The following is a 24799-nucleotide window of genomic DNA, read 5'->3' on the forward strand; positions in this document are numbered from 1 at the left end:
CAAGGCAATGCCAATGTTGTTACCCTGATACTAAAGTACTGCAGCAGTGCAGTATGCAGATACTGATTTAACTGCCAGCACGAAAGCTGGGAATTTGGTCACAGTGTGAGTTACACCCGTTGCAATACAGCCTTTATTCGGCACATCTCTAAACAAGTGGTTGTTAGAAGCCCTGCAGTTACACTGGGAAGTGCCACTTTGTGCTTGCTTCATTCTCTCTCTGTCCTTAAGCCTTGCTCTTGGACCACTGGAAACAAGACGTGCTCTTTCTCCTGGTGTGGTACAGGTGTTACTGCATTTCTAGACTACCCTTGAGTTCTGCTTGGTTTAAAGTTTTCTTTTTTAAATAATGCAGAAGAGATTTTCAATAAATTGCAAAAGTCAACACATATTTTTGTTTGAGCTTTTATATATTTATATATATATTTTTGTATGTGTATTTTTGCTGGAAAATAGAGCTAGTTTGCTAGCTTTCACAGATTGCACAATTACAGCATAAGGCTGCCTTGGCCATTAACTAAATGGTCTTAGTCTTTTCTGTCTCTTCTTTGGTCTCCAGGAGTTAAGTTTTGCTTGTGTTCTGCTGTTGATAGCCAAGACTCAGGAAGCACATGACGAAGAACAGAATAAACAAGCACACGGTGTCCTTGCTGATCCTAGTCTCTTGTCAGTATTACAGCCTTAGAGAGTGTCAGATAAAGACCAGTGGAAAGAGCAGTTTGATACCTGAAGTAGTACTGAAATCACATCCTGACCCATGGGATAACAGTAACTAAGAGTAAATACCTGCTCTGTATAGTTCTCTGTCTGCCTTTATTCAGCCTGTTACTCCTTTATGAATAATAGAACATGGTGGTAGTTTTAAAAAACAACTATTTGAGGATTTTTTTTCCATCTAGTGGTATTTAAACTCTTATCTATGTCCTAATCTAGTTCACAATGCTTTATTAAGAAAGTTGTGTACAAACACAGCTGGAGGCATGGAGCAGGGATGAAAATGAGCAGCTGGGGCAGGAGCTGCTTAAGGCAAAATTATTGCCAAAAGAAATGTCCATATAATGAAGCCTACAGGAGAGAGGAGGGCTGTAAAGGGATCAGCTGTAACTCTGGTTGAAGTGATGGTATGCTTTATTCTTGAAGTGACCTGAACTTCCATTTTCACACTCTTAATGTAGTCATACATTTCTCTTATTTTTTTTCGCAGTGTTTAATAAATGCAGGAGTGTTTCGGAGCTGATTCTACTATGATGAATGTGCTAGAGTTTGCTAGAGTTAGCTAGGAAGCTAACACCGGTATGTATAAAGGGGAGAGTTTAAATCTGATATGAGTGCTTTTCAAAATAAAGGAAATCGGAGAAGTAGCAACTGCTTTGTGGCAGTAGCTCATCTTCAGCTCCAGGAGACTATGGATAAATGGGGGTAGGGATGATCCGAGTGTCACATTCTGAGCAATGGTTTATTGCAGTTTATGCCATTAAAGGTTACCTGTCTGGGAATCAGGTATTTTCCCATTCACATGAGAACCAAAATTACCTAACAAGTTGCTGTATTTCCATCTTTATTAGTTACCCAAGACAAATATAATTTGGAACTTAAAAACATTTTTTCGGACAGAGCAGGATTTCTTATCTTGTCAGCCTTGAGAAGAGTGAAAGCACCTGCAATAAAACCTCTGGCAGCAAATCCAGATAATGACATTATGAACATTGGCATTGAAAATCTTCAGCCTCAGAGAACTCCAGCAACTGCAGTGTCAGACGTCTTAGATGAAATGAGGGAACTGACACAATCCATTCACTTTGTTAATGTTATAAAGTAGAGTAGCTATTGCTGCTGTTTCTACATTTACTTGAAGAAATCACCGTTAAAATATTCTGTGCTTGTTTGCAAGGAGAAATAAAACTGATTCTTTTTTCCTCACCAGCCATTCTCACTATTTCTCAAGTTCTCATTAAGAGGGATTTTAATGGAAAGGAGGGTATTGAAGTGCTACCACCTTGAGCTGCACTGCTTTTCAGGTAGACAAATGCGGAAGGTCTGATGTGGAAATGCCTTTAGCTGCTCTTTTGGTGTTTCTGTACACAAGCGAGGTACTCCTGCACGTCGTCTGGAGAACCAACAATAAAAGGGACCCTTTGGTGAAGAGCCTCAGGTTTCACATCCAGTACTGCCTCGGTCCCTGTAGTGGCCATACCACCTGCCTGCTCGATGATGAAGGCCATTGGGTTGCACTCGTAGAGGAGTCGGAGCTAGAAGGAAAGCAGAAATGACTGATTGCATTTGAGGAAATAACACCAAAAAACTTACCAGACCTTAACCTTATTTTTTTTGGCAGATTTCATGTTGAGCATCTGCCCTTTTTTCCTTCCTCTCCTCCCACTGCCTCCCTTCACACCTTCTGTTCTGAGGAACAGCAGACTGACCCCACATCCTCCCACCAGCACCCCAGTTTGCAAGCTGACACATTGGTGTGCAGCATCAGTGAAGCTGTATTTTGTCAAAAATGTCAGAGTAGCTGCTCAGCCTGCAGTCATCAGTGGCATGGTTAAGCCAGGAACAGTAACAATATCAGGGAACAAAAGCCGAAGTCTCTTCTTGTGTACAGGCTTGATTTGTTATCTCAAAGCTTGAGGTAATTATGTTGTGTTTAGTCAGGATATTTTAGAGTTTGAAATCTGATGCTCCCAGTCTTGAATTTCAGGTTGCTATTGCAGTCCTTCAGAAATGTGAATAGATATTAGTGGCCTGCACTCAGAAAGACAGCAACTCTGTTTTAAAAAGGTAACTTCAGTAATTACTGAAAGCACATTTTCACTTTGAGTATGAAGGCAGTGGATCCTATTATCTGTTCATATCATTCAAAGAGTTAGCTTCTGTTATGCCTGTGTTCTAGCTGAATGCAAACTTACTTAGGACATAGGCCCAAAGCTTCTAAGTTTGAAAGGGTGCAGAGGATAATTGGTTGGTTTTTAGCACACATTATTTCTCACACATTATGTCTGTAGATTTAGCTGAATGTTTCACTTGTGTTTTATGAGTTGATGATGTACAAAAACAGTAGTGCAAATCATGGAAAGGCTTTTCATTTGCGCAAAAGCAGGAAGTTTTCCAAGGGAAAAGGAAGGCTGGTAGAACACAACCATATACAGGGACAAGCGGATGGATTGGACAGAGGGTTTGACTACCTGCCATTCCTCTTACCCTGTTTGCAATAAAACTATGATCTATTATGAACTTAAGCAGCTCACATTGCCTTCGTTCTGGTCTTTGAAGCGTGCTGAAATGCACGCTCTGGTAGCAGAGTCTGCGTGACAGGCAGCGTGGAACGGACGGCCTTACTGGCTCTCCTTAGAGCATGGCCAGCTTCTGAACAGTCATGGGCCAGAAAGCCATGGTGGTATCACTGGGGAGCCACAAGCTGAGTTTCTTGTGATTTCACTGTGACTATGTGGCTTGAGGAAAGAGTGGTTTTCCTGCCAGTGGTAATGAAATCTTGCTTAGGACTGGAACCTCCTGTCTTTCAGTAGGCTTAGCATATCTAATACAGCAGAGAACTGCACATATAACATAGCATTTCCTGTTTGAAGAGAGCATCTATAGGTTGGCTGGTTCTGGCATTGCTTATTTCTGTATAGTGAAGCAAAAAGATTGACCCATCATTTTATACTCACTTTCTTTAACTTACGGGAAGCAATCTATAGGCTTATCGTTTACATTTACTCTAGAACTTTTGGACCAAATCCAGTCCCATTTGCTTCCTCTCAGTTCCTGTCTAAGTGCTAGACTGTCTTTTAGGGGAATGATCAGGGTGTCAGCCACAAAGCTTTTTCTTTCTGAAAAAAAGCTTGTGTGAACTGGGGTCCTGATTCTTTGCTTCAGAAATCCATTAACCACTCCATATGTTTTCCTGTAGAAAGTAGAAAGCCCCTATTTCTGCTTTTGAATCAGCCTCAAAACCTAGCATGGGCCACTTTGCTCCAGACAAATTTCTGTGGGCTCGTCAAAAAAGCAGTGTATCCACTCAGATCTTTTTAGAGGTTAAGGACATTATCTTCACTGGCACCTGGACTCTGAGAAGGAAGGAAAAATTTCATTTGTAATGATGATAGTGTTCTGTTTGTTTCATTTCTCCCTTCTATGGCAGTGCAATGCACATCTAGTAGCCAGTGCAGGCTAACTCATGTGGAAACTTCATTTCTATAAAAATATTTGTACTTTATGCATTTGTTCTTTTCTCATGTTTCTCGTCTGTTGTTTTTGACAATGGCTTAATGTAGATTTCCAAACAAAGAGTTTAACTTGAAGAGACCAGTCAGCAAGTCCATTTCTGTCATATGCAGTAAATTCTAGCCATCTCTTGTTCTGATACAGATGCCCAGCATTTAATATTTTTTTCTTTTTATTTTTTTCCCCCTGAGATGCTATATCAAAATTTTAAACCAAATTTGTCCATATAAACATATGACAACACTTTCTGGGTATTCTGAATACAGTTCTTCTCCTGTTCTCCTTATCTCCTGCATTTTCTGTATCTGATGTTCTTCAAATTATAAACAAATGCTCACCAAAATGAATCAATAGTGCTCCATCCCTAAAGAACTGCATAGATCAGTATGTTCTGATACAACCATAGGATATAGGACAAGTAGATTTATGAGGGCAAACTCCTGCATATACCAGCCAAAGATTAAAAAAAAAAAAAAAAAAAAAAAAAGAAAAAGAAAAAGAAAAAAAAAAGAGTTTAAGAGTTTTCAGGTATAATATTCACCAGAAAAAGCTGTTGGAGTCAGCACAGCGTAAAGTTGTGAATGCACTAAGCCAGTCACTTCCAAAGCATGATCTGCAGGTTACTGGTGGTCCACCAGTATAATCAGATCTTAGAAGTTTGGTAACAAGAGTGACTGATACCCCAGCAGAAAAGTTGAGGTTGACTGTGGTCCATGGCCCAACACATTCAGGGAGTTGCTGTTTGGCATTGCACTACATTAAGTTGTATTGTATTTTGCAGAGGTCTCCATGTAGGAAATCATAACCAACCTCCCAAAACATCAATCTTGGCCTGCGTAAAACTCCCCTTCCACTAACAGAGCTCTTTAGTCAGTTAGCAGAAGCTTGTGTTTTCAGGGCTGGTAACAATAAGCTTGGTGCTCATTAGAAATGGGAGATGGGCAGACTCAGTTGTCCAAACACTGGACAAAACCCTATCTGGGGTTTCAAGTATCAAGCGGGACTCCAGCTGCCAGTCCCAAGGACATAGATCTCTCTCTATTCAGTTTGTATCTGCTAGATGTATGTACATATCTGAAATGACTTCTGTGGCCTGAAAAGATTTCTATTTAGAAAAATGTATCAAGATCTTGGTTTCAGTGAACTATATTTGATTGATTTGTAAAATAAAAACACATAAAATTTCTTGCCTTCAGAATTATTGTAGATTGTACTGCTGATCATCATATCCATGAAAAATTTTCTCCAGGAATGGAAAATTATCCATCTAGATATTTAAACTTTCCCTTTATATTTCCTGGAAAAGCAGAAGTAGGTCAACTAATGATTTACCTTTCCTTTAGGACTCTTCTGATTTGCTGGGTACATGAAGATCCCACCATACATCAATGTACGGTGAACATCAGCTACCATGGAGCCCACGTACCTGGCACCATATGGGGAACTGCCATCCTGAAAAACATAAGGCAGGGTTTTATATCTACTAGACTAGGCAGCTGGTAACACAACAAAATGTAATTTTTTTTATAAACAAACATCAAAGTTGCTTAAATCTACTGCTGCTTATGGGACTCCAAATGACTAAACCAGCCAAAAATTTAGCTTTTTCTAAAATGTATTGACTGTGAGATTCTGAGAGCTGCACTTACTGACTGAAGTGCACACCAATACTGTGTCAACCTCCAGTCTGTGAACGAGCAAGTTCACAGTGAGTGAAAAAGCATCTTCCCATGATCTGAATAAGGTGTTCAGCTGACTACTGATCATTTGCTGGCTCCCAAGTCATGGGGTGAGGGGGAAAATGTCACTCTTCGCTACAAGTCTAGACTATTCCCAGAGGACTGTGGCTGTTTTCTTTCTAGCTTACCTGCCAAGTTGGGAAACTGGTCAGAGCATCCATTTTGGAACTCAGTTTGGGACATAGGAATCTCTTTATGAATGTAGTTTTTCTCACTTTCAGCTTAAATGTTAATGGTTTTGCAGGAGATGTCATTTTAGGGAGAGCAGTCAGGAAAACATTCACATCAATGTCAGAGTTACTGATGATAAAAATGGTAAGGTGGAAAATACAGAAGATGAGCAAGGTGACTTGAACAAATAGGAGGTAATATACACCAAATAAACTCCAACAGGGGAAAAACATCACATGAGAGACTTTTATGAAGAGGAAATACACAATAAAGATATAAACTGAAGGAAAGCTCTTTGAAAGCTAGTATACCAACAAGTCTTTTGGGTCTTTTGACATCTTTCAGTCCCTCTTCAATGAAGCAAAGGAGGAATCCTGGCCTTTCCCAGAAAATTACCAAAGCCTGGAGGTTCGTGTACATTTAATACTCTAAATATTTGCATAGTGCAATGCTAAAACTTTGAAGAGGGCTTCTGCATGCTTTTTCCCATCTGGATCAGTTGTCTAATAATAGGTCTTGCTGCTATCTACAAACCTTGCCTTGTGTTGATACTAGTTTTGGAGAAATAAATAAGGAGAGAACTTGTGCAGCAAAGTGAACTCAGAGAATGAGGGCATCACATTAGGCCCCCAACAAAACTGTGAGGTTAGCTGGGCAAAAAAACAAATAGGCAGGTCAGAGGAGGAAAAAATAGATAAAGAAAAGAATGTCCTTCTATTTTGAAATCACTTTTTCAAACTGTTCTGTGCAATTGTGAAGTTTTGATATTTACTCTATTTTGAAATGGAAACAGATTCTTGTGTAATTACATAATGTGACGCAGTACAATGCTATAGGAGCTTGAGTCATGAGAACACCACCAAATATGAGGCTTGTGATATTTGTTACAGCTGGTAGTAAAATTGGAATAGGGAACTGTTTCGGCTTATGTAATGCTTGTTCAGCTGCACTTGTGCTATTTCCCAAGCTGCTTTCTTCTTGTACAGATTAGAAGAACTGTTGCAAATTCAGAGGAAAACAGTAAAAAACCTTGATGGATAAAACCTGGAGCTGTTATTTTTCTTTGTCTTGTTTAAATTTGGCTATTGATCATATTTTTTTCAGATACAGCTGAACAACACTTTCAAGGATTTGATTCCTTAATTCCCATGGCTTACCCTCAAATAATCACATTATTAGACATCAAATGATAGCTCCTGCATCTCACAGCTGTGACCTTGCAGCTGTAAAATCTGAGGTTAGAAAAAAAAACACCTTAAAGAGGGGCCAGAGGGAAGTTTGCAGTATTAGAAAAGATAATTTTTAGGGAAAGATGTGATTATAATCTAAAATTAGTTTTAAAAGTACAGATAAAGGAAGAGTTCTCTTTTGCAGTTTCAGAAAATGATGTCTTCAGTAGGTCTTGGGAAAAGTTTGTTGAACTTGAATATTGATAACGAAAAGGCCATGGCACAGGCTGCTAAGAATCATACTTATGACCCTATCAAATAAGAAGACTGCACCCCACAAGTATAAAACTTGCCAAGCATGAGCTGTCCAGCTGAGCTACCTATGTAGAAATCAAATGCATTTGGGATGCGCCGGGATTCCTATTTGCATGCAGGTCATTTATGCAAGTTAGGTATACTCAGACAGTGTTACATCAACTTAGCGAAATGTTACGGAGAATTTTAGTTGTCTCTATCTTGATAGAAATTCACCTGCTCAGCGTAGTGCTGGGACTGTGCTGAGAAAAATACAGGCCAGAAACTGCTCCATTCTGGTACATTAATCACTTGAACTGCAAACTTAAGTCTTTTTTTTTTTTTTTTTTTTTTTTTTTCATTTGTTTTAGCATCCAGCTAGTTGTATAGGAGGAATAAACAATCCCTTTAGTTTGGTCCCTTTAAAAACTTCTTGTTTCTCCAGTATAGCCACTTGTTAATAGGTGTTGCTTGCTTGCTGGCACGTTGCCCAGGCTCAAGCCAAATAACAGGGCACGAATGCTAGGGAAGTTCATATCCAGTTCTCTCTAATGCCAGACTGTGTTTACCCAGTAAGCAGTTCACACTGGTTCAGCTGAAGCTAATGAAAAAGCTGGAGAGCCTTGATGTTCCCTTGGTCAATATCCATATTATTTGAGTAAAGTTGTGGTTGCTCTTAGTTTTACTCTTCGTGCTGCTTTTCTTTGCTTAACCTAAAGTAATGAAAGTGGCTCATAACATAAAGGTCCTCTGATTTTTTTTTAATTATTATTATTTTTTTCCCTTCATGATATGATGAAAGCCTCTTTCTCACCTCTTCTACTACTTTGTGTGACAGCCATGTTCCTCTTCAGGAGAACAAGACAAGGTTTTTCTTGCATTACTAGGATGACAAGGAGAGTAGCAGTTAAAATCCCTTTCCTACAGACTACAACAGCAACTCTCTGCATCCCACCTTCAGTATGTATAGTTACAGTGACAAAAGCACAGTGCCTTTCTTAGCTTTTTCATGTCACTCAGGCATAACTGGGCTGGCAGGAGAAGGCTTCCTGCTGTGCATCCAGGTGCTGTTCCTGTGCCATTGGTACGGCAGGTCCTTAACCAGTGGGTCTCCACTGCACAGCTCTCAGCCAGTGTGCTGCCATGAGACTCTTTCTCTTGCAGCCATAGAAAATTAAGCTAAAATAAAGTGGAATTGTAAAGTATGATGGTGTTCGTGGTATGTTTGTCTGTTCTACCACTGATGAACTAGCACCAGCTGGAGACTAGGGCCCTGCAAGCACGACTGGAAGAAGTCACTTTGAAAGGATTTAGAGGGAAGTTTGTGCAGACACAGTTTTTATGTCAGGAGTGCCTGTTACACAGACCATGCTGAAGAAAGCAGGTTCCATGACAGGGAGTCTTGCAAACAGCAGCTTGTTCTTCAAGGTGATGAAGCAGCAGGAAGTTCTGTGATGCTTAACAAAAAAAGTAGCTTTACTTTGGACTCTCTTTGCAGAAGAAATAGTTGAATCTAGACAAATAGTTCCCACTGTGATCCACATGGCAATGGTAAGAGGCTTTTAGCTGATCTGCAGAACAGTGTCCAGTTTCTAGTGCTTTTAATTCAACTTTGATGCCATAGGTGAGTAGCAGTCCATGAGAAGTTCTGATGGTCAGCATGTAGTCCAAAATGTCTCATCCAGGACACTCTCATTTAATAGCAAAGGAAACTCTACACAAAAGGGCCATCTGTTATGTTTGGTGGTCAAGGACAGTGATACAGAACAAGGAATATGTTATGGGCATCATCATACTTTGTTTTTCTGCTCTATTTTTACTTTTCATTTTCCTAAGGCAATGTTACAGAGTCATCTGAACAGCACGTTGACCAAGAACTAGGGGACAGAGGAAACGGAAAAAAGACCAAGGAGGGGAAAAAAAAGATATTAGAAACTAGCAAATAACTGAATTTAGTGCCTGGCCTGGCCTGGCCCTGGTCCTGGCTTACCAGTGCGTTAGTGTGCTGCTTGCTTTAAAGTGACAAAAACATCTGCTGACTAGAAGAGTCAGCGAAATGATGCTTTTCCCTCAAATGGAGCACGAGTTTGAGATTAAATAGGGTTTGTAAATGAGGTTCTTCCTGTATGTCCTGACCTAAGGATTTACTGACTCACATGATAGAGCTGTCCTTGCAGAGGCTGTGGAGATACACTGCTCTCTGTCCAGTCTTTCCCCTAAGTGTTTGAAATCTCTGTTTAACCTTTCCTGTTTGCCTGGTGTTGTTTACTTATTTAGTTTTTTTAAAAACATCACATGAGTGGTTTGTAAAAATATAAGTAAATCGAGTTTCAGTGCATAGTACTGAATATGAATACTGCATACTCATCAGACTATGGATTGCACGAGAAGCCCAGAAACTGTTTCCCATCTGGGTTAGTTTTGGGGAAGCGGGAAGGCTGTGCAGGGGGCTTCCATATATCCCTCACAGCTTGGCTGAAAGCTCTGTTTGGAGTTTCAAAGCAGCTCGCCAAACATATGTAAAATGCTGTGAGGTGACACGCTCTATAGAGAACATCTAGGGTAATATGCACAAGAGCCTGTGCCCAGACATCAGCATTTGAGCTGCATTTCTTGTGTTGCAGCTCTTGTAAGTGCAGTAAGGAACTGCTCAGAAGGAATTTTTCCCACAGATATAGTTTGAAGTCTTATTGCCTTTTCCTTGTATAGCACCCTGAAGTTTTCTCCTGGCTGCATCAGCTTTTATGTGTGCCCTGTATAAGATATCTTAACAATTAGTAGCTTAAAAAACAATCCTATGGCTTTTTTGATTTTAGCAGGAAGATGATTAAAACCAGGCTCCTGACTAAATTCAGTCTTGAGGGATTATATTTCACCATGTTTTGCTGTGGCTTAATGGTCACACATAGTCACACTTTCCTGAGGGCTTCCTGGTTTCCACATTGAAAGCTTGTGTTGCGTCCTTGTAGCATTGAGCAGAGGTAGTACAGAGCTACACGTTCCCACGGGGATGTTCATCAGACATAGAAAATTTTCAGCCTTGTCTTCTTGAAGAGTACGATATAATTTTCTTAACAATAGAAATGGCGAAGTTGTGCCTCCCACCCCTTTATATTAACCTGTGGGTTGTTTTGTGTTCTGTAAGAGTCAAGCAGTCAGTGCAAGCGTTATACTGTATCTCAGATGTAAAGGTGTACAGGAAGAAGAAGGTTATTCTTCCCAGATACCTGCAAACACCTTCCAAGCAGTAAATAGGATCTAGCCCCAAATGTGCAGCTGCACATGTGACTGAGTTGCCTATTCAAATACACATATTTTGCTGGCACAGCTTCAGAGGTTTGTTTAAAAGCCTCATTCTTCCTGTACAGCAGCTCTTCCTCTGCATGGCAATGGACTAGCTATGAATTTATTTACCAAAACATAAGCTGTTAAACATGTCAGGGCACTGTAAACTAACACATTAGCTACAAAATGAAACAGATGATATCAAAGGATTATGGGGTCTGAATTCAGCAAGAGAGTCGCACAAGCTCCCTTTGGTCAGGACTGTGTGGAATGTGCACGGTGAATTGGGTACAGAGCAACTATTTCCTTACCTCAGGGAATTTCTTCTTTTGTAAATATTCTGTCATTGCAGGGTCAAAATACTTAGCATAACCCTCATTGAGGCTGTAAGTCTTCCCTTTCTTCTTAATTTTGACATCTTTATCCACCAAAATAAATTCCCCAAGAGCCTACAGAAGAACAGCAGAGACCAGTTATAAGCAAGCAGCAGAGCATTGGTTGACTTTTCATAGCAGTTGCCACACTAGAGATCGCAGAAACACTAGCACAGCTTGATCCTTTCGGCACTAGTCTTGTATAAACTTCACAGTATTCCAAACAGATCAAAAATCAGAGAATTGGTGTTAAGGTCAAGAAAACTTGCCATATGGGTGGTGTAAACAAAAAGCAGTTCAGCTGTAATTGTTAGCCTGTTGTATGAAGATCAGCTAACCTCAAAAGTTGGTGGATTTTGGAACCCATTCTCTTGGTATCCACAAATCATGAGGTTACAAATTAAGACGTAATATTGCCTTGTGATCTTTGAACTCTTCTTGCTTACCTTCCTTAATCTTACTTATATCTTTAAGTGGCTGAAGTGGCCAGCTCCCCCAGAAGTTGCCATCCAGAGTTTGAATGAAGTGTCCACCTTTGAGAGAATGATCCCTTTACTGAGCTTATTGATAAAGAGAAGGTGGAGTTTTGAAAAGAATCCATCCTTTGATTAAACAGAATTTCTGTACTATTGCCTAAATCTAATGCTGGTTTCTCATAGGAGCTGTCTCCTTTCATTCACTTAATAACTCTTCTGGGGTCACTGGGCTGGGTGTTGAGGGACAACATATATCTGATTATATGGGCACAATTCTGCTTTTGCAAATTGAGTATGCAGGTTAGAGCACTTAGCCATAAAACTAAATTGCTCTCAGTAAATCAGACAAATCCATGCACGAACTGTATCAACCAATGGCCCTTGCCCCAATCTGCACACTGAACAAGTAGAGGTTCTTTTACAAACAGAAAAAGCAAAAACAAAATACAGGAGTGGAGGCAAAGACACTGACCAGACTAAATTTTTCTCATGTGTTTCTACATGCAATCCAGCAGTCTGGTTTGAATGAATGAGGTCTCATATGCTGTTTAACTTACTCTTGTTCACTGATTAGAAAGAAAAAACAGAAATAAAAACAGAAGTATTGCAACCAACATGCACCGATATTATCAGGTACTACTGGGTGGGCTGCTGCAAGAGGTGGTGAGAGGAGAATGGCATAGACAGACTCAGGTTCAGAGATTAGGAGCAACAAAAAGGAGTAGACCCAAGTAGGTAAACTCTAAAGGTTATTAGCAGTGTTATTGACACCATGATTGTACCGGATCGAGCATGAAGCAGTCCACTCCTTGCCCAGTGGAGAGGGCCACCAGGGTAGCGCTGCCATACAGGGCATATCCTGCAGCAACAATATTACGTCCGGGCTGCAAAGCATCCTTTTCAGAGGGCTCGTCGTTTGTTTCCTGAGGAAAGAGCGCATTTCAGTAACAGCTACTTGGCGCAGATTTCCATCGTATGTCAGCTAGGCCTTTGAAACCGTGAAAATAGAGGTGGTTCCCGCTAGTTCAGAACAAGTTTGGTAGAAGCATAAGCGCGTGCTGGGACAGGACGGTGGGAGTTTATTTTATACAAGCCCTGTGGTCAATATGATACATGCAACAAAGCTGATACCTTAGCTTTACCACTTAGCGTATTAATTCAAGAGCATCAGAAATCTGAGACAGAAAAAAAGTATTAACTTTTCTGTAATTGTAAACATGAGCTACCTTACTGATATTCTTTATAGTGATAACCGTGAGGGAGAACTCAGTAATCAACATTTCATGCTTTACAGACAGATTGCTTCCAGTAACAGAGTAAAAGGGTAGGTGATGCAACATGACAGGATGAAAACTGTGCATAGGTCTCTGCTGGTAACTGGAGTGTGCTAGATGTGCACACGTATACGATTTATGTGTCTGGGGATATAATGTGTGTGCAGGCGTAGCTATGCATGTATAAGTTCATATAAAACTTTCTCGTATCATTTTACTTAAGTTTTTAAATTTGGTATCAATTTCCAACACTCATTCCCTTTTGATATTCTGGTTATCATTGAACAAAAATAGCCTAGGCAGGTCTTACACAGTAATGTATAAATATTTCCAGACAGTTCTCAAATGTTCAGCCACAAGAGGGGTTGATTGGTGGGATGAGAAGAAGAGACTAGAGTACTTAGGAATACAGACTCCAGCCTGCACTTCCTGGGCAATTTGTTTAAACACTTTTTTTTTCTCTCTCTCCCCTAAGCCAACAACAAAATGGGTAGGGAATGCTTGATATTAATGTCTAATAATTAATCTGAAAAGAATTGTCTGTTCTGGTGGATTTTCTGCACATTTTCCGATGCTGGTTTATTAGGAATTAAATTAAGAAACCCTTCAGTCCCTGTGTCAATGCACTGGTTTAGTATTTAATTATTTCAAGCTCACATCATTTCTCAGTGATGCATGGACTTAATTAGATTGAGTAGCAGCTGGGTAGAAATCTCAGATCTGTCCCAAACTGTCTGTTTTAAAACAAAAGCAAAATCACTAGAGGTTGTTTTGTGTAGGAAATCAAACTTTTGATTAAGATTTAGTGAATTCTTTTAAAAAATCAAGAATACTTTCCATGGAATTTTTCCTCAGAAAGATAAAAACCTTGAAATAAATTCTCTGCCATACTCTGGGGGTAAGGAGGTCCAAGGGTGCCTGACAGGGCCCTGGCAGGGTGAAATGCCAGGGTTAAGGAGGGAGTGGGGCTGGAAACAGTTCATTGCTGTATGCCTGCTCCTAGAGAAAAGCAGACGCATGGGACACCAAAATTACATCTTTCATGGCATGTATGGGCCATGTATGGGTTCCACATCAAAATGTTTTCACCTTCAGCTGAAAGACTATGATTGAAAGCATTTGTTGCTTTAGGTTTCAGAGGTTCTTTTTTTTTTCTTCCCTGTGTTTTGCTCAAAGCTTCCTCCCACTCCCATTATATTGCCAAATCCTTCTGTAGAAGAGATCCCTTTTTTTCAGCTTGCAATATTGTTTATAGCAGACTTACTTGAAATATTAAATGCAGAATTAAGCATACATTTATACAAGTAATTGCAAACATATTTCAATTTTTATAGCTTTTTGTATGTTTTCCTAATTAAAAATTAAAAACAATGCTGCTTTAATTTTGTATAAATACAATAGATGTTTGTTTTATAGGACATTGTGTTTATATACAGTATATATAGCTAGAGGTTACATCTGATGTTGCTTTAAAACATGTTTTTTTGAGATGAGCTTTTCAGTTCTATCACTTGAGTGCCTTTTCTGTTTCTGTTTATATGGCTGAGAAACCATAAATTTATTGACTATTCTGAAAAAAACAAAGGAACTTCTCCCTTGGAAGAGGGACATTTGGCCAGAATTCACTTGGTTTTCAGTCTTTAGCTTCAACTGTGTTTCGAAGAGCCACCTTCCAAATGGAAGGTAAAAAGTTCAGCCTCAAACAAAATTTTGCAGAGCTTATTGAAGTGTAAAAAAGCTAAAGATCAGCTGACATGTAATTGTTAACATTGCAGTAGTTATGTCCTGCCAAGAGTTATGTAATACAAAACAAACCAGAGAATTAAGCTGGTGAGGAGATTCAGATATCTGCTGAATATTTTTGCTTCTTCCTTGTGTACAGATGGAATTTCCTCTCTGTTACATGTTGGCTGGGATACGGAGATAGTGAAGTAATTGTCTTTATGCAAATCTTTGAAATAGTCTTTGGAATATAAAGACTGCACAGATTGAACGTTCAAGCTCTGACAAAGTCACTTCAGTGCTTTGTGGCTGGGAAGCAGATGAAATAAGATCCATGGAATCCAGGACCCTCAGGTGATGCCCACGTTAGAAAATTTTTGCATGTATGAGTTGCCTTTATGTTTGCATGTATGATCACACTTTGGGACTTTACAGCTTTGGAAGTAGCTCTCGAAGGCCTTGGTTTCCAAGTCTGCATTCATACGATGTGTTTAATGTTCTGACTCCTTATACCTTCTCTGTGGGGATAACATGATATTCCTTATGGCAATGGTGGGAGAGGAAGAAGAAAATACATCTGAGGATCTGGACAAAATTAAAAGTAAAGAAATAAAGCAAAGCAGCATTCATAGCACATAGATGGAGTGTGAATTGTGTGTTGTAGATTCAGCTCAGCAAGGTAAAAAATGAGTAAGAATCCAGGCAAAAAAATACTTATTATCCCCACAAGCCTGACACTACCAGTTGAGATCATCCCACCAGGCAGTGACTGTCAAGGTGCTGAGGACCCCACTTGCAAAAGCATCAGGAGATCTCCTTCTTAGTCCCACTGTGTGGACTCACACACTTCGTAACAATCCTTTCCATCCTTCAAGAGGAAAAAGGCAGATGGAAAACAAAATAAACCTGAGATGACATTTATTTCCTGGTGGATCTACTAAGAAACTGATACATGGGTCTTCTGGCAGGAGGTAATTATACTTGAGGCTGTGGCAGTGGTCCTGGCTAGAGACCAGGAGCAGCAATAGAGAATCAAATTAAAATTTGAAATGTGTTGACGGAGTCTGGTTTTCATAGAAAAGCATTGACTTTCTTCTTCCTAAAACAAAGCCAGTATTTCAGTTCTGGAGTGTGTGCCTTTGGGAATGAAGTTAAGGTACTGGTATGGTGAGAAAGGCAGCCCGGTGGACATCTGAGATTTGGAAGTTTCCAAATATCAAACAGGTGCTGAGAATGATCCTTTGGAAGTAGACTTGTTCTAGCTTTTCCAAAATGATGTTCTTGCAGTTTAATGGCTTGAAATAGATTTATATTTTCTTTCTTAAAGCATTTTCATCCATTTGGATAGATATGTCCTTTCACACTATTCTACAGTAACTATTATTAAAGCTCCTATTATTATTTGTTTGTTTTGAAGGGTTTGAAGTTAGAAGCTAATAGTTTTTCTATGAAATATCTTATTTGAGATAGGACATATTAATATATATTTTGGAATTAGCATGTTAATGAAAAGAATTATCCAAGTGAAAATCTGTGAATGCAACATTGCTTCTGTGTTTACAGGGAAATTGATAAGTTATTCTTCTAATTAAAAAAAATGTGCTTCACCTTAGTGGCACTGTTTTCATTTGAGTATGAAGAATTTACACTAAGCAATGTCAATATCTCTTTACACAGAACAGAAGTATATTTACCCACATGAAAAACAGTAGCTTAAAAGCAGTGTTTACAATCAATATATTAATGTATATTAGAACAACAATTATGGAAAATTTAGAAAACTTCTGTGTTTGGAACCAATATGAATTATTTAGGAAATTCTGCTATTCTGAAGTAAAATCCTAGGGAAAACTAGGAAGTCCTTAGCTTTTGCATAAGTTAACAAGTAAGTTAAAGATTATGGACAAGTTTAATCTGTACTTCAATGTGTGAGTTACCTGAACCATACTGACCACCTGACTCTGGAGTTATATAGAGTAAACTAAACACAAAACTACTCCTTCCAGAAAAAAAAAAAAAAAACAAACAAACAAAAAAAAAAACTACTGTTTAACATTTGTAAAGCGACATGCTTACTATCTTTAGGCAAAAGCTGTGTTGTCTGCTATACTTACTTTAAATATAGGGAGGTGGGTAGTCTTTTAGGCTGTATTTTTAGGGATAAAGTTGTGAGGGCCCCATTTCTGACTACAAGGCAGAAGTGTGCATGTGGCATGTGGCATGGCCTGCTACGCCGCTTTCTTTGCAGAAACCAAAGCAGAATCTCTGCTCTTCCCACAAGCCATACCCAAACAGTGTCTTGGAGAGAGTTGGCCTGCCTACATGACCCTGTGACAGGAGCTCTTGCTAAAAATTAATGTTGCAGGCAGCCACTGGGTTTGTGCCATCACGCTGCTTGGCTTGAGCCATGACTGTGCATGGTTGACTAGTAGACGTGTTCTCATTGGTGATGATTGGAATATCACCTATCTGACATGTAAAAAATCATGACTGGCTTGGAAGTGATGGGTTAAAAGATGAGATAGGGCCTTGAAAAGATATCATTGTGCTTCGAAATGCAGCACTTCAGTTTGCAAGCATTTATTTGCAGTCACAAGGGCTGTAAAAGTTACCTTAAAAAAAAAGAAAGAAAGAAAGAAAGAAAAGGGTCTCCCACAGTCATGAGACTGTGAACACAGGCTTTAGGAAAAACACCAGCTACCAGGAGATTAGCAGTGAAATCACAAGACTTGGTGCAATTCTTAACTATTCACAGTTGTTAATTGGCCGCAGAGCAGTAGTAGAGCAGGGCTCTGGCAGCTGTGAGTGACCACTTCTCGCCATCCTGTGGGGGACTTCGTCATTGCCAGGTGTATAAATGCACACGAGAAGGCCACTGCTCTGGTAGCCATATTGTGGTCTGGGCAATGAGCTTCAGCCTCAGCCCTCTTCATATCGTGGAAGACAAATAATATAAACAGTAGCCATGATGGAAGACAGAGCTGCAGGTCACCCAGCAGGTTTGGCTCCATGCCACAACATCCCTCAGCTCTCCTGCAGCAAGCAAGACTTGACTAAAGTAGCTAACCAGCTGACCAAAGGTGAGAGGGAGTTACTGAAATGTATGTGTGTGTGTCTCAAAGGAGGAAGTGCCAGCAATTTCCCAGGGCTGAGTGTCCCTTTACTAGGAATTCAGGAAACTCTTTAGCACGGGTGAATCACAAGTGTTGTCTCATCTGCTCTTTCTGAAGCTCTGCTGAGCGCAAAGGTGCTTAACGTTAAAGGCCTAGGAGTGAAACTAGGTAAGCTAATATACCCAAGACATTTTGTTTTCACCAAGTGAATCGTGCTACATTGACTTTGTTCATCCTCTTACCTTTTTGTAGATAGCAAATATTGTTCCTATCGGTGCCAAGCAATCTATATTGGATGATCCATCGAGGGGATCAAAGCATACCACGTATTTCCCCTAAAACAGAAGTAGCAAGGGAAGCATTAAATGAAATGTTGACTTGCAGTACTATTTCCCTTTACTTGGTAAACTCCATGTTTTTATGACTGTGCTCAGCTTTTCAAGGGCGCCTGATGGATGTCCTCCAGGAAGGTTGCACTTTTGGCCCAGCTGGCCCAGCAGCATGTTGCCCTTTGCCCACTGGGCCAGCCAGCGAAGTAGGAAGGGACTGTTCCCACTCAGACAGTACGAAATTGCATGACAGAGAAGTTGCTTCCAAGCAGCACAATTACAGCTCAAAAGTAAAAGGAGTCATCCTGAAGGGAGCACATGAAGAGAGCAAATTTACTAAATTTGCTTTAGTAAATGGATTTTCTTACATTTCATTCTGAGACAAAGGATTTGCCTATAATGTGAGATATGAGGGTGAGAAGAAAGAAAGAAATGGTCTTGGAGAATGGTAAATCTGTGCGAGCACTGTCTCAATGCAGTAGGATCCCTTCTTGGGGAGCCCTGCTGAAGCAGTGACATGTTTCCTCTGGACATTCAATTTAAATCCTCGTCCTGCCAGACCATCATCTTGTTTTGTTCTGCATAAATAATAACATAATCCAAAACAGCTACAGTATTGGTCCGGAAATGTAATAGTACACTTAAATCGGGGATCCAAAGTGTGTTTACAAGCTCCAAAGTTGTTGTTCCCTTACCCCTTCAAGAGAGTTTAATAATATTTTCCCCCCAACACCTCCTTTAGCGGTTGGGCTTGTGTCTCCACCACAGCTAATCATCAAAGCAATGAAATAATCATGCCAATTTGCTGAATGCCCTTAAGAAGAGTGGGTTGTGGGACCAGGTTTCATATTTGAAGCGAGAGTGCCACCTGCTGCTGCCTGAGCTGAAAACCCCCTGAAGGCAGAAGCTGCACAGACCTGCTTTTCTTTGGGGGTGATGATGGCCTCCTTGTTCTCCTCTGTGACCAGGACGCAGGTGCTGTAGGAGGACTGGAGCATATTGATCACCAGGGAATTGGATAACACATCCAGCTTTTTCACTTCGTCACCAGTCACATTCATGGTGCCAGCAATGCCAAACCTAGAGAAAAGCAAAAATATTAAGAAACCTGAAGCACTGAGGAGAGTCATTACAGTTTTTAGGAGGAAAAGAAAAGAGTCAGGATGGCTCCTTCCTGCTCATCTTTCCACACCTAACCTTTGGCTTCAAACTGTTAAGGTTCATTGGGAGATGATAGTCACTGTTAGAAAATAAAAGGGGGTATGAAACAGAACAAAAATGCTGGCATCATTTCTGGGCTCTGCTATGGTCCTTTTTGTCCAGTTGTGATCTCCCACCAACCTCTTCCCAGGAGCAGGTTTGCCTTTCCCAGCAGCCCCATTTGCACCTGCTGTTGGCTCCTGGGTGAGGACGTCCAACCAGCAGGACCTTTGAGGAAGGAGAAAGGGTAGTTAGCAGAGGTAGTTAGTCTTCTGCCTCTGGAACAGCTTGTGTAGCTGTTCAGTGCTTTGTGATAGTCCTTTAATCCACATCCTGTAGGTCCCTGGCTGCCCAAAAATCAGGAGCTTGAAAGACTCCTCTGAGTAATTCCTCATTCTAAACTCTGTCTCAGAATCAAGATCTGTTTGTTTTATGCCATGGCATAGGATTGTGTTGGGCTGATGCTTCTATTCTGTACCCATGGTTCTAATAGTACAATAATTATATATATTTCTGATATTTGACAGTTCAGAAACTACACTTCTGACTTAATGTGTGTGGTTCAGGTCTCTTGGCAGTATAAGGAATCAAATAGGGAACAGCTACTTGGCATAATTCATTATGGTGGAAAAAAAAGAGAAGAGAGGAGAGCAACTAATTAACTTCTTTCATGTTGGTTGGGAGGAAGGGATAAGATTTTTTTTTTTTTTTTTTTTGATTCAAAGCTGCCTGAGCTTTTCAGAGCTACCTGGTGTTTTGAGTACTTCCATTTTGGCATGCCAAATTTGAGACTTGAGACAGGAACTGGATTTTCAAGGAGCACTGAGCACCCATTCTCCAGACCGTGAGTTTCCAAGCAAGTGTTCCCAAATTAAACTTATGGTTTTGAAAAAGCTCTTCTTATCTTTTGAATGGCAAATTTACTAAAAATGAATGTTAATATTGTAAATATTGCAAAGTCACCTCACAGTCTCTGATTTAGAGGGACTAGCAAGTTTAGAGCTCCCTAGCTTCATTTTTTTTTTCTCAAAAGATGAGATTCTAGCTCTTTTTTGTGGGGGAATAGAGGCATGCATGCAGACAGATGGAAGCCAACCACAAGCACTGGAAGTCTGCAACAGGGTTTTCCAAAAGATCGTGGCTGCCTACAGTAATTTGAATAGTATAAGTTACTCATTTGTGTATTTGAGCAGTTTGCATATTCCTTTGTCGTCACCTGAAACTTTTGTTTATAAAAAAGAGCCCTTTCTTCCACTGAACCAGTAGCCACCATTTTTGTAGGTCAGGTGGCCATCCTGCTTTTATCAAAACCAGTAGTATCCCCCAGTCATTAAATAATTCAGATGTTGCCTATTGGAAGATTGAAATGAGGGGAAAACAACTTTTCCTCTAAAAGACAAAACTGTGCAGCTTCACCTCATAGTACTATGGAGAGGAAATACCATTGAACAGGCAGGGCACAGGAGGTAGGGAACAGGTAGAGGTGGTGCCTCTGGCTCTACCATTGTTCTCTGTTTTGTTTCGGTTTTTTAGCATGAGCAAATTTCACATACTCACTGCACATCATGCTCCACACCTGCAAAATAAATGAGGGTGGATAGCACTGATTTAATTTGATCATTGAGGTCTTTGACCAAACATTCAACAGAAGTGCAAAAAAACCAACCCACAGGTGTCATATGCTTTGGTGTTTTCATAGCTAGAAAAGAAATAAATTGTCTTCCATACACAGATATAGTCCCCATCTCCTTGCGTGTGTGTGTGTGTGCGTGTGTGTGTGTGTGTGTAGATGTGTATTTTCATATATATTTTTATATATCATAGAATCATAGAATCAGTAAGGCTTGAAGGGACCTCTGGAGATCATCTAGGCCAACCTCCCTGCACAGCAGGGTCACCTACAGCATGTTAGACAGGGTTGCATCCAGGTGGGCCTTGAAGATCTCCAGAGAAGGAGACTCCACAACCTCTCTGGGCAACCTGGTCCAGTGCTCCGTCACTCTCACAGGGAAGAAATTCCCCCTCACGTTCAGGTGGAACTTCCTGTGGTTCAATTTCTGCCCATTGCCTCTTGTACTGTCACATGGGACAACTGAAAGGAGTTTGTCCCCATCCCCTTGACACCCTCCCTTCAGGTATTTGTACACATTGATCAGATCCCCCCTCAGTCTTCTCTTCCCCAGGCTGAACAGGCCCAGCTCTCGCAGCCGTTCCTCCTAGGGCAGATGCTCCAGCCCTCTGATCATCTCCGTAGCCCTACGCTGCACTCTCTCCAGTAGCTCCATGTCTTTCTTGTACTATATATATGTATATATATACAAATGCACATACACAAGCATATATTTAAATACATAAACCGAAAAATGTATATCTTAAATATACAGTTTTATTAGTGATTTCTAGTCCTCTAAGCTGCTCCTGATAGAGCACCATTAAAAATTTTGCATTGATGTCTTATCCAATAAGCTGCATGAAGCTGAGCTAACTGGTTCAACTCTTTGCAGATTTTACTAGGCCAATTCTTTGGTTGCATTTTCTAAAATGCTAGATGTCAAATTACTCTGTGCACTTTTCATATGAGGCGCTTTTCATATTAAGTCTTCCCATCTGCAGCACTGACAGTACTCGGGGGAAGAGGGGGAGATATACTCAGGAATGCACGTGACATTTCTCATAGGGCTACTGTTTTATACTATTACTCATACTGCCAACATTACAGTCCAGGGATCTGGACTTCCCAAGATAAGGCAAGCCCTGGTTTGCACAGCTCTGGCACTGTGCTTGCACATTAGGAGAAAATATAAAAATGATGCGATACTCTGTAAATTCACAAAAGATTTAGAAATACACCAATGTCAACATTTACAAGGGATAATGAGATGAACAGTAGTGCATTGAAGTTCTGACTCAAGTTTGAAGGCTAAAATGTTACACAACAGCAATTAGTCTAAATGGCCACCTTGGGCCCAACCTTAAAATGTTCCAGAAAAGGAGATCTCCCATTTCCCACTCTTGATAACCCATGCTCTGCCTTCATGCCTACAATCACTTGGCTTAAAAAAGACGCTTGCAATGTATTTAGGAATCCTGCCCTTTTCTCTGTGCAAGCAATGTTCCTCTACCTGCTCTTTCTCCTTCTCCTCCTCTTCCTCCTCTTCCCCGTATTTTTAAGTAGGACTCACATGTGCGCAAGACCTGCCTTCCTGACTGCAGAGGAAATGGCCTTTATGGCTGTCAGCATGGAGTTGAGCAGCTGCGTCAGCTCCCCTGTGGCTCCTTTCACTCGGCGCCCCTTTTCCATAACAAATCGTGTGAGCGTCAGCATGTCCGTTTCGAAGGGGGTTTTGTCAGACATTTTTGCTGGGTACCCAGGTTCTCCTCTTCTCACCCACACAGGTCGCTTCCTTGCCGTGCTGTGCTCCCAAATAGCTCTTTTATTTTAAGGAGAAGCTGTTGGCTCTGTTGCTGCTCTGAGTTTATTAAAATGTCCCTGAGACCACGTGGTTAAGTGCTCAGAATAGCTGCACCCGTCCCGGCTCTTCTGGGACACCGCAAAGCTGCCCGAGACGCCGAACGCCGCCTCTCGGCCACCCTCCCCAGGTAGCAAAGCTAGCGATGTGTGCACCAACCCCACACTGGGGCCGCGCTTTGAGGCAGTTTCTGCTGCCGGTGCTGCATCACTGGCCAGCGAAGCTCCGGTCCTCCGTCCCCTCCGTCTCTTGCGACCCCTTCTGCTTCTGGCCTCCTCTGTGGACACTGAGCATGGGGATCTCCAAGGCCTCCAGCATCTCTCAGGGGAATTGACAGAAGCAGCGGAGTGGCTGGTTGGGCAGGTTACAGGTGCTTTTAGCTGAGCATCAGGCTTGTATCACTGCCTGTCTCTGAACTGGGAGTATTCAACTACCCAACAGCGGGGTGGGGGTGGGGGTTATTAATGCATCATGTATGGAAAATGCTTTAGCCAGGGCTGGGTCTTGTCACTGGAGATATTTGACATGATAACTTTACAAAAAGAGTGCATTGAGCATCTAGACAGGCATTTATTAAAGATGTTTTGTGTTGCCGGTTAGTCTGCTACAATCATGTTTTAATGACTTTCATTCCCAGTCTGGGCTATTTGTAATATGGAAGTGGTTGTATAAATGAGAAGCACTAGTAAACTGTGGCTTGATTGGTTACTAAGTAATTATCTCTTCAATAACTTACAAATGAAGCTTATCTGATTTAAGCATGTTTGTGTCATAACTCACAAAATGAATTTTAAGACAGCTTTGTTACAGTGCTGCAAAATCTAAGTATAGGTATGTCTTATTTTGCAATTATTCTACATAAAATTCTCCCATCATTTCCCTTACAAGCAACATTTTTGGATCCCATGATACTAATGTGAAGGCAGGTATGCAAGTAAGTGAGCTAGGTACATGTGATCTGTAATGCTGAAATTACAGATTTTAATTACAGCATTATCTTCCCACTCAGGTGAGGCAATTGCACATTCTTCATTTTACTTGTTAGAAGCACTGTCTTCTTTTTAAGCTGAAGATCTGGAAAGCCCACAAATTAAACAAGAAAAGCTGAAGTTAAAGCAGAAAAGTTTTACTGATGTTATTTATTTAAGCCAAGTTATGGGCTAAAATCATGCAAGCTAAATTCAATAATGAAATTTATATCTAGCTCTGTTTTTGTTAGTACGTCTCTATTTTGTTACTATGTCTATCTAGCTCTATTTTTGTTAATAATCTTTGTAGCATCAGAAAAGATTTCTGATTTTCCTTTACATTCCTTTTCTAACCTTCAGCATTTATTTGGATTTTTCTAAAAAACTTCTTTCCACCCTAAAACTGTACATTACTTGGAGATTCATAAAGGTCTTTGAGTGTAGAGTTTCGGGACATTGAAATTAGCCTTAAAAAAAGGTCTCGGAGGCTAACAGTGCTGAACACTGCCAAGAAGTAGAAAGACATAGTTCTGTGCTGTTTATGCCATGTGTGTTTATGTTTGGGATGTTTCTCATGTTGTGTTTCTAAGGAGGTGGACAGGCTGGTAAACAGTTACTCAGATAGCACAGCAGGCAAATTTTTTTTTACTTTTTTTTTTTGTTTTCACTTTTTCCTGTAAGACAGTGGAAGAAGAAAATAACTGAATAATCCTTTGTTCTTTCCTGTGATAACCTAGTTAAAAGTACCTAATACCATTGCCATCATGCAAAGAATATCTGGAGTATATTTTGCCAGGTTAAACGTTCTTTCTTTAAAAAGACTTTTTATGAAAACTTACAGTAGCACACGGTGATGCTATTAGTAGAAGAATGGGACCGAATTTGCATTATATGGGCTTCACATACAGTACATTACATTCTGTAAGTTATTTCATCAGTGTAGCAATTCTCAGCCCAACCATTGCTAAAATGCTTTTAATGTGCAATC

The 24799-nt window shown here is 40.4% G+C and overlaps 1 protein-coding gene across 1 annotated transcript; it reads right to left on the reverse strand.

Annotated features, from left to right (window-relative positions):
• Window positions 1–1110: 1110 nt before the first annotated feature.
• LOC134153226 (fructose-1,6-bisphosphatase isozyme 2) lies at window positions 1111–22858 on the reverse strand. The gene is made up of 7 exons (XM_062599219.1): window positions 22556–22858; window positions 19091–19253; window positions 18087–18179; window positions 12518–12658; window positions 11197–11334; window positions 5560–5679; window positions 1111–2249 (listed from the first exon to the last, which is right to left on the reverse strand). Exons 1-7 carry the CDS (start codon window positions 22726–22728, stop codon window positions 2055–2057), a joined length of 1023 nt encoding a protein of 340 aa, XP_062455203.1. The 5' UTR covers window positions 22729–22858; the 3' UTR covers window positions 1111–2054.
• Window positions 22859–24799: the final 1941 nt, after the last annotated feature.

This window comes from Rhea pennata, chromosome Z (genome assembly GCF_028389875.1).
Source record: "Rhea pennata isolate bPtePen1 chromosome Z, bPtePen1.pri, whole genome shotgun sequence".
NCBI lineage: Eukaryota > Metazoa > Chordata > Aves > Rheiformes > Rheidae > Rhea > Rhea pennata.